General features: G+C 40.6%; 1 protein-coding gene across 1 annotated transcript; it reads left to right on the top strand.

Moving 5' to 3' along the window:
* The first annotated feature begins 881 nt into the window (after positions 1-881).
* Positions 882-7,697, top strand: irx4a (iroquois homeobox 4a). Its single transcript, XM_061050993.1, has 5 exons — positions 882-1,314; positions 2,184-2,435; positions 3,258-3,364; positions 5,097-5,407; positions 6,551-7,697. The coding sequence occupies exons 1-5, from the start codon at positions 1,270-1,272 to the stop codon at positions 7,252-7,254; spliced, it is 1,419 nt and encodes a 472-aa protein (XP_060906976.1). The 5' UTR covers positions 882-1,269; the 3' UTR covers positions 7,255-7,697.
* The last annotated feature ends 2,727 nt before the right edge of the window (positions 7,698-10,424 follow it).

Below are 10,424 nucleotides of genomic sequence, written 5' to 3'. Positions count from 1 at the left end.
AAGGAGGAGTACATCATCATTAATTTGAGGAGTGACCCCCGGGGCTATCCACATGTCTCAACCCGGGATTCTTCAAGCAAGGCAGCGTCTTGCACTCGCCCATTGCTCGTACTGTTGTTGCGCGAGACTTCACTAGAGGTTTTTTTGGATGTTTTGGTTACTTCAATATCACGATTGTACTTGAACGCAACACACGTGAACAAGATAGATAGATAGATAGATAGATAGACAGACAGACAGACGGATGGATAGACAGATAGATAGATAGATAGATAGATAGACAGACAGACAGACGGATGGATAGACAGATAGATAGATAGATAGATAGATAAACTACATTATGTTTAGTTTTGGGGAAGCATTTGGACTCTTGCAGCTCTCTGGGGACGACTTTATTTGCCAAAGTGTAATACCATAAGAATACTTAATAAGGTCTGTTTTAGGTTGGTAATACATTTCAAACTAAAGTCAAATCTTAATATGTTAAATGATTTTATTTCGTTAATGCATTTGTTCAATATATTCGTCTTCAATGTGACTCTGGGCTGAATGAAATATTCTTTTCAAATTAATTTAAAATCAATTAGTTGCCCTTGTGATTAACATCAGTGTGGAGCACTGATAAGAATGCGCTTAATTAGGCCTAATGCATTTAAACGGATACATACGTTTGCATATTCAAGACACTGATTGGCCTAATTGATTGATTAGTACTGCAAATTATTTCCTACGTTATTTTAATGCCTCCCTCCCCTGTTCCCTCTCAAAGAAATGTCTCGCTGGGTTTCTTCTCCCCCCTTTTTTTGTCATCATCCTGGGAAAGAAAATGCATATTAAAGTTACAGTCCGGTCATTTTTAGAGTGGGAAACTTCTGACGTCAGAGTCACTGGCGTTTAAAACAACCTGCCTCTGCTGCTGACGTCTTTTATACTACTTTTTTATAAGGCAAAAATATGTATCTGAAAACAGAGTGATATTTCTGGCAGAGGAAGTCAGTATATATTCAATTCATTTATCTACTTTTAATTGACTCTTGAAAAGAAAAGGGAGAGCAAGAGAAGATTTTCCTCTATTTTTTTTCCCTCTGAAAGCCGTTTGAGTGGAGGGCATTTTGCACAAATTAAACATGCTACTCTGCTTCGCCCTATAAACATCCTAGGAGCCAGTGCTTACCAATCAATTGGTACAGTCAAACAGAGCCGCAGCCTGCGTGAGAGTGGAGACCCTCAGTCTCGCTTTATTTCTGGATATTGGGGGACCTCTCTACCATGTCATATCCACAATTTGGATATCCCTATTCGTCTGCTCCACAAGTAAGTTCTTGTAACTACATTTGTTCATTTAATAGCTTGTTTTGGTTTTGACATTGTTGCGATTGATTATCTCATCGATTTAAGCGTGATCCTTTTACGCATTTTAGCCAAGAATCAGGGAAGCTGCCACAGAGCTTTCGGGTATCGGAGAGGTATTACAGCCATAGCTGTGTTCCGGAAACGATATTGGAAAAGGGTAAGAAGAGGATAACAAAATAACAGCGAGACCCCCGACCTCCTGTCTACTGATTTCTGCAAGATAATAACCGCTCCGTAATGTCAACCATATGTTTATCTGCGCCGGAACACGCATGCCAACTTGTTCTGCACGCACTGTGTGTGTTTAGCACCGTAACCCAGCTGCTGTTTTGTTTTGGCTTTGAGCCATAAAAAATCATTTGGGCATTACTTCGGGTATGACTCGGCGACAAGCGCTATTTGTTTGTTTCATTTGTATCCGAGCTAATAGACTTTTCGTTTTGGACCCGTTTTACGCGCACATTACTCCAAAGATATAAGACATCATTCATCATCAAACCACTCTTAACATGTCATTTGATGTGGTTGTTTTTTCAATTTAGAGATTGAATTTGGAAAAGAAATAGGCGAAATAGCGGGTCGACTGAGGAAAATTTCTAAAGAAGAAATGCCATTTATTTGTCAAAAACGTATTGATTTATTCTTGAATTAAACAATATTGGAAATGGGTTAAGGTTTGCTCCTTTTAAATAGATGACTGTCTTTATCAACTCTTATACAAAAGTTTTAAAATAACTTCATGATCAAAGTTTTGAGGTCTTCTACTGAATTTTGTTTTATTGCGAAATCGATAACTTTCTAAAAGAGAAACACTTTCTCTGTCCGTGCAGTTCCTGATGACAACCAACTCTTTGACCACTTGCTGCGAGTCCACCGGCAGATCCATAGCCGACTCCGGGGTAGCGGCGTCCGGGCAGACCCCAGTGTACTGTCCCGTGTACGAGAGCCGGCTGCTCGCCACGGCCAGGCATGAGCTCAGCTCAGCCGCCGCGCTGGGCGTGTACGGGAGCCCTTACACCAGCGGCCAAGGCTATGGGAATTACGTTACATACGGCACGGACGCCTCGGCTTTCTACTCGCTGGTAAGCCCTTCATCTGATACCTCTTGGCATTGATTAATGGAGCTGCAGGGTGCTGAGAAACGAACCAGGCACACTTCTCTCTACATCGCAAAATACCTGCTGTTCAGTACCGATGATTTATCATCACATCATTTTTATTCCCAGGCAGCTTTCTTCAGAATGTTTTATAATTAGAAAACAGTTCTTTTAAACAATATGTAGGCTTTTCTTATGTTAGAGTTTCCCTTGAAATGAATCATTTGATGATAGTGCAGAAGGAAGTCAAATCTTTCCATGATTGTTCAGGTAGAGAAGAGGTTTTTAGAAACGAGTTACTGTAATGTTTCAAAGAAGCCTGACTGTGAGAACTCTTAATTTCATGGAATTAACGTTTACTGTTATTTAAATATCTCTCAAACAAGAAACGTTTGGTTGTGATGAGAAAGATGTTCGAAACATGGTTTTTAAATTGGACTGTTTCTGAAGAAATTGATAAATGAAAGGCCTTTTTTGGTTGTAATCATCCTGAAATATTCACAGATTAATTTCCTCAGATGACTTTACTAATAATAACTTAAGAACCTTCGGTATCTTGTTCTTTTCAAGAAGTTTGATTGAGTGAAAACTTATTTGGGAATCTTAATTTTGAAAGGACTCAGTGATATGTACTTGAATGTATCAGAGTAAAGTTCTCGTTGTTTCTAATTATCTCAGATTGTTATTTAGGCACTATAAACTTTAAATGAATCATAGTTTGATGCATATTCTTTATTGAAACAAGTAAAAGAACCAAGACCAATTTACTATTTGTAGAACTTAAATCTTGTTTTCTTTTCATTGCAGGGCACATTTGACACTAAAGATGCCACAGCTTCTGCGCATGCGGGAATAACACAAGCAACAGCCTACTATCCTTATGATCCTACCTTAGGACAGTATCAGTATGACAGGTAAGGTGTCTCTTTGATGATGTCACGTGTGTAGATTTTTTAAAAATGTAATGTAGTGCCAACTTTGAGTGAAATGTTTGGCATTATACAATAATTCACATGCAAGAAGTAACAAGTCTAGTTCCAACCAAAGTTGCAAAGTTTGACTCCACTGTCAGACAAGTTTGCCGGCCTATCAATTAAAAAAAAATGCTAAAACAGAAACTAAACACAGGATAGGTTTTATTGGCATTATCAATAGCTGAGAGGTCAAGGGCCATTCTCATCACACGAGGTGATCACCTTCATCTTGTGGCACATTTCTCTCCTGATGAGTTCATGTGAGGATCAGAGGATGTGTTCCCCTTTCTGAAAGGCGTGAGGCCTTTTCAGTGTTGTGAAGGGTTCACCTGCCTTATTGAAAGGTCTTCCCAATAATGAGATGACATCCAATTGAAGTCTGTGCGGGGGAGGGGGGGAAATGTACGGTGAGAATGACATCTTCACCTGATTGTTTACTGCAATCACATCGTTCTATTCACAGAACCAGCAAAAAATGCTAACAGAAACATTTCTTTCTGTGTATAGTGTTGTCTGTTATTTGATCAGCAATGTGTCATATTGATTAACTTCCCCGGCGCAACAAGACTTCACATAGCCTAAACACAAGAGCCAGCGTCTTTTACCAATCACTCGAAACTCAGTGTAAAGTGCAAAAATGCAACACTAATAAGTGCAAATACAGCAAAAAGGCCCAAGTCGACGGCAAAGCAGAATTAGAAAAACATGCAGGCCTACGGCAGTATCCGCTGTGCTCGTGACCGTCTCTTACCTGAGGGCTCATCATTACACTCAATAAAGCAATTTTACAGTCTACTTTATCTGTGAGGGTATGGTAAGGTGCAGCGCTCCTCTGCTTTTGATTCCCTTAGCAGTGCTTGACCTGCACTAAGCTATACGGAGCAATAAAGGCCTCATAAAAGCCTCCCCTGAGAGGACTTTTACAGCTCACTGCTGACTGAAAATCAACACTGTGCATTTTAAATGGAGCTCTATGGTTGATATTTATGTGAGAGGAGAAGGTCGGGAGCGAGTTGTATGTTGCACTACAAATGGTTTTAATAGGCGATTGATATTGAAAGCTATACAGTACATGCATATAGTCTTAAAACAACTGGCTATATGACCGTTAAACATTTAACATGATAGAGTGATTCTTATATTTATTAAAAGATATTGACAACACATTTACCCTGGTTACCAGTGCAGACACTGGATAGGGATAGTTTTCGGGATTTCAGGGAAGATAAAGGGAAAAACTAAATCCCTCCTGCAATGCATCTTGTAAAGTATTATACACATAGTTAGAGCTAATCTAAATAATCTAATCTTTTTAGATAAAAGGTATATGGCATTGTTGTGACAAAATGAATTCTTAAGTTTCCAAAGGATTGACAATTCTAACTGTATTCGGTATTTAAAGAGGGTGGGTTGCGTCTTCCTTGAACTTTTTGTCTTAAACTGAAGTGTTTCAGATGTTTACTTTTAATATTAAAAAGTTGAACTCTTCCCTAGAAGTAGATTTGGCTAAGATTAGGGCCATAATATTTATACAGCATGTTTTACAGATTCTTTGCACTGTCATATCTTTAAGTTGAAACACTACCAGGTTGAGATGTTTTTCAATTTTGACGCGCAACAAGCGTCGCCTATGATTTTTTACACTCTAGTTACCATCATGTTTCATTTACAGATACGGTGCCATGGACGGTGGAACAAGGCGGAAGAATGCCACTCGTGAGACGACCAGCACACTAAAGGCCTGGCTGCAGGAGCACAGGAAGAACCCGTACCCGACCAAAGGAGAAAAGATCATGCTGGCCATCATCACAAAGATGACCCTGACGCAGGTCTCCACATGGTTCGCCAACGCCAGGAGGAGGCTCAAGAAGGAGAACAAGATGACATGGCCGCCCAGAAACAAGGGCTCAGAGGAGAAGAGATATGATGACGATGACGATGGCTCCCAGGAGGAGCAGATAAAAAGCGAAAACAATGAGGATGGTCAGTGTCAAAATGTCTTCTTGTGTTTGTCATGACATACAGAAACACTTCATAACATACTGGACTGCTCTGCGGTATATTTTTAAGCTTTCTTTGTGCCATAAACTTGTTAAAAACAGCGATGTATCCATGAACTTTTTATCGTATATTTATAACACAAAGTTAGATTTTTTTATTTGATTTGAGCGAATGGAAACATTATTTAATATCGTTATATGAGGGCATGCACTTAAATTCATCTTGAACAACTATTCCATTTGTATATATTATGCTCACTGTCATTCACGTGGAGGGATTTGGGTTCTTTCAAAAAAAGGTCAGAAGAGCAACTCAGAGAAGAAATTTAAAAATGTATTTTGTGTGTAAAGTCACCCACAACTGTGCATCATGAAAAAGTTGACTCGACTATATTTAATTTTTTGTCTGATGCACTTTAACACACATCGTGTGTGTTTTTTTCTTTCTTTAAAGAAATCCATTACAATAGGATTTGATGAAATACAAACCAGAGTAAAGCTTTGGTTCTCTCAATTATGAGGCCTTTCTATTGATGAGTTAAACATTTCATTCTAATATTATATAATGGTATTAGGCCAGTTTTGTATTTGTACCATTAAAAGCTTGTGTAAAGGACCAGTTGTTTTTATTATGTATGTATGAATCTGGACATGCCTAGAAAATTGAAGCTATACAATTGGACGGGCCTCACATGAGGGGTATAGTGGAGGGTCATACCACTGACACTATGGGTTTCTTTTATATGGTTCTTTTTTTCCTTTACATATTTTTTTAACTAAAAATATTATATATTTAGACTTAGGCCTAAATTCATATATAGTTAGAAATTAAAATATTAATAAAATGGATGAATCACCATTTCTAATGAAGCTAATTGTTTTACATTTGTTTTGAATTATGGCCGAGGTTTGGTTTAGTTTTTATTTTTACAAACATGCTGCAAACATGCTTTCTTGTTCATTTCAAGGTCAGTTAATTTTTATTTTACAAATGTGACTACAGGTTTTCATCAACCATTGATCTAGGAGTGACTGTTCGGGTGCTTTTATCAGATCTGATGCCACGCATCGCATGACTTCACATATATCACTGACCGCTGTCTCCTCTCTGCCCTCTGTCTACCAGAGACCAGGAGTCGGCCCGATAAGGACCTCCAGCTGAGCGACCTGGACGACTTCGACACGCTGGAGTCTGAGAGCTCGGAGTGTGAGCTCAAGCACCGCTACCACATGAACACACACATGTCCACGACGGGCGACTGCACCGGCGAGCACATCATTAAGGACACGTCTCTGAAAATCTCCATCCCGGTTTCTCTGGGAGGGGAACAGGACTTGAGCAAAAGTTGTCTGAAAACGAGCCCGGAGGATTTCCAAGCGGAGAGCAGACATCAGGTAAAGGCGTGCTACAACCAGCAACAGCAACCAGGGCACCAGATTTTAGACGGAAAGCCTCGCATCTGGTCGTTGGCCCAAACCGCGACCTCCCTGAACCAGACTGAGTACCCATCCTGTATGCTGAGGTGCCAGCCCCCGCCACCCTCCTCCCTCACCCCCTCCCCCGCCGCTACCTCACCCGTGACCAGCCTGGACAACAGACAGGATTCACCGGTCACGACCCTGAGAAACTGGGTGGACGGGGTTTTCCACGATCCCTTGTTCAGGCACAGCACTTTGAGCCAGGCTCTGACCAACACCACCGTCTCTTGGACCACGAACACCAAAGGCGCCATGCTGGAGGCGGAGAGGAGCGCGGCTGTTCTGCAGCAGCACCAAGACTCCTCCAAAGACAGTTTCCCAAAAAGTATCAACAAACTTTTCTGCTCTTAACAAAACCAAATGACAATGTAATTGCAAAGAGAGAAAGACAGACTTTTTGTGACTGATGAAAGAAAAGCCAATTTTCTCTCCATGAACCTCCTGGTTACGTTTTATTCGTTTTTAAAAACAATGGTAGCTAAGTATGTTACATTGGCGGAACTCACTCGGAAATATCCGGATCGTTTTTTGCTCATTTGATTTTACGCACGCACAAAAAAAAGTATCGAAATGTATAACTGAAAGTTTACATATTGAAAAAGTTTACATAATTTTATTTGTATTTTTTTTTCTTTCTATGCGCATGCAAGTGTAATTAAATATAATTTAGGTCTCAGCAGTCGAGTTTCACTATTAAAAGACAAAAAAAGGAGTCTCACAAAATGCACAGCTTTCTTAGGAAGTGAGAGCGTCTCAACTTTGTTCACTGAAAATAAAAGCAGTCGGTTTCTGAAGAGCACTTGTGATGTTGGGTTAATAAGAGAAGGAGCTGCTGTCCATGGTGCTGAACTTCGGGGAACTTTTCTTCTTCCTTTGTTTTTTGCAAGTTTATTTTTTAACTACGCCCTATACTTTACAACTCTTTACAACAAAGACAAACGATGCACACAGTTTACTCTTAAAGACACATTTCACCAATTTTAGTTCATTCTTAACCCATTAAAACAGGCGTCATCTAACATATCCCACCATGTGTTATTTTGCTGAAACAAAATCCCCTCTCATTTAGTGACAGCGAGAAAATGAGGCAGCTGAAGCCTCCAGACAGAACAATATCAGTATCTAAGATCTGCCTCATTAATTCCCTCTAAACAGGCTGTAATTGGGATGTTTGCAGTCATATTTCATGTCAGCCTATTGATTTCCCCTCTCTGCTCTCTGATAATATTATCGGAACATCTCAACAGCGTCCATGATGCAGCTGTCAAAAGGGTAAGTTATTCGCCATGCGTCCATTAATGGGTTCAAAATACGAAGCCCCCCCCCCTGCAAAATCGTTCAAAGTGGGGAGTTTTGTTTTGACACTAACCCCTCAATTTTCCTCTAGACGCCCTGCAAGAAAACCAGCCTGGATGCTGAAGTGAAAAGGGGGGCTTTACCAGAGAGAGGCACTCACGTCGGCTAAAAGTGAAAAGGGCAAAGGAACTCGAATTAGTTGTTGTAGATAAAAGGGCAAAAAGAAAAGGAGTCAAGGGTACTTGACAGTAATGGCGAAAGTGGAGCTCTCGGGGGACTCTGTCTGTCCTGTGAGAGGGGGAGAAGGGAGTGAGGGAGGGGGTGGAGGGGGCTCCAGTGATGAATTTTAATGGAAAAAAAAGCACATCTCACCCCCCCCCCCCCCCCCCCCCCCTCAAGAAAGTGCTATGGTGGACAAAAGGGATTTTCTATAAATCGGAGTCGGGATGTGGAGCTTCTTTTTTGCTTTCTTGGAAAGGAAAACGTTGCCTGCAGCAAAGCAAAAGTTGACATGACCGCAAATAAACAAGAAAAAAAAGATAGAGAATGGATATCTGACAGGTGTTTGATATAGGCGCTTAATTTTATAGGGGATATTTGCATTCACAGTTTCCTTTTTGCAAGGCATGTTTATTGGCCCACGAGCTAACTTGTATGTTTCATTTTTCACTGCCACTGATAGAAAAATTAGGCCAGAGTTTAAGTCCCCGCAGATAAGACAATACAGCCTCGACCTTTAATTAATTTAGCATGAGGACAGATTTTATTAGACCTACCGAACCAATTGGTGGCTTTTTATTTGAGAGACAGGGAGAGAGAGAGAGCGAGAGAGAGAGAGAGCAGCTCTAACTAAATCATTCAGCCGTGGCAAATACGAACACACAGAGGGAGCGAGATGGTAAATTAACAGGAGCTTTTTACATAGAGACCAAATAAAACTGTAATCAGCGACGCGTTACTTTTCATTAAGCGGGTTTGACAGCAGCATATTCAGCCACTCCGACACAACGAGCATGCAGGGTCCGAGGCTGGAATAAACTGCTCTCGAGCCGAGGAGTCATAAGATAATTCCTTAAGCTCCATTAACAACTCTTAGCCGCAGGAAATGGGCTCCCCTGAAAACATCTCCAAATCTAAAAGCTTTATCGACCTGGCAAACCTCAGCTGATGGCTTCTTTTTTTTTTTTTTCCTTTCAACCCCCTCCTCTTCCTCTCTCTCTCTTTCTCACCCTCCCTCTCTCCCTTTTCTCTGTTTCACCCCTCCCCTTTTTTCAACTTAAGGGACAGAAACGTCCAACTGAGGTAATAGACTTTGACACAACACATTAAATGGGAAATGAGAAAAGGGAGAAGAAAGGGCACTCTTAAACGCCTTTTAAACGTTACCAATTAGAGGTTTAAAACTTGAATAAGATGTAGGCCTTTGGCATGTGCCTGACTGATGGAACATTTAACTGAATACCTTCCCAGCTTGGTAAAAGCTGCACGTAAGTGAGCGCAGTATGTAGTCCTCCTGTGAGGCAGCTGAGTCAAGGGACTCATACAGAAGAAAAAGTCATGTGCAACATGGTTGTTCAAGATTTTATTTTCAGTTTTTGCCTTTATGAATATCCTTAAAATGATGGAACTCTTACTATATTGTTTTATTGATTTCTTTATACAACATCCTTACAAAATAAAAATGCACTATTTTCTGTTAAAGAAGCCCCACAAATAAGGTTTAGGCCTAAAACACACAACAATCAGCAGCTACCCAGAGAGAAAGAGAGAGACGGAGAGAGAGAGAGAGAGAGAGAGGAGGGAGTCTGGATCAGGTTAATACCACTGTGACCCTGAGCCATAAATATATTTACACATCATTACACATCAACATACACACACTCAGAGTCTCGATCTCTCACGCACACACACACACACACACACACACACACACACACACACACACACACACACACACACACACACACACACACATATACACTGGCACTCATGTGTCAGGCTTAATTGAATATTTAATCTATTCATTGACTAACATTAATAAGGTGAGAATAACGGTAATGTGATCAAAGCTTAAATGGAAATATGAAGCATGACCTCACGCAAAGAGCAATGTAGAGCACACACATTTACACACACACACTGACACACACAGATGCAGAACACACAGTGCCGTTACAGCCTGACCGACCCTTCCAACAATCAATGGAATGGCCTTTTATTCCAAT

This window comes from Labrus mixtus, chromosome 11 (genome assembly GCF_963584025.1).
Source record: "Labrus mixtus chromosome 11, fLabMix1.1, whole genome shotgun sequence".
Classification (NCBI taxonomy): Eukaryota; Metazoa; Chordata; class Actinopteri; order Labriformes; family Labridae; genus Labrus; species Labrus mixtus.
Note: the sequence above shows the minus strand (reverse complement) of the source record. Positions and strands in the feature narration are given on the sequence as shown.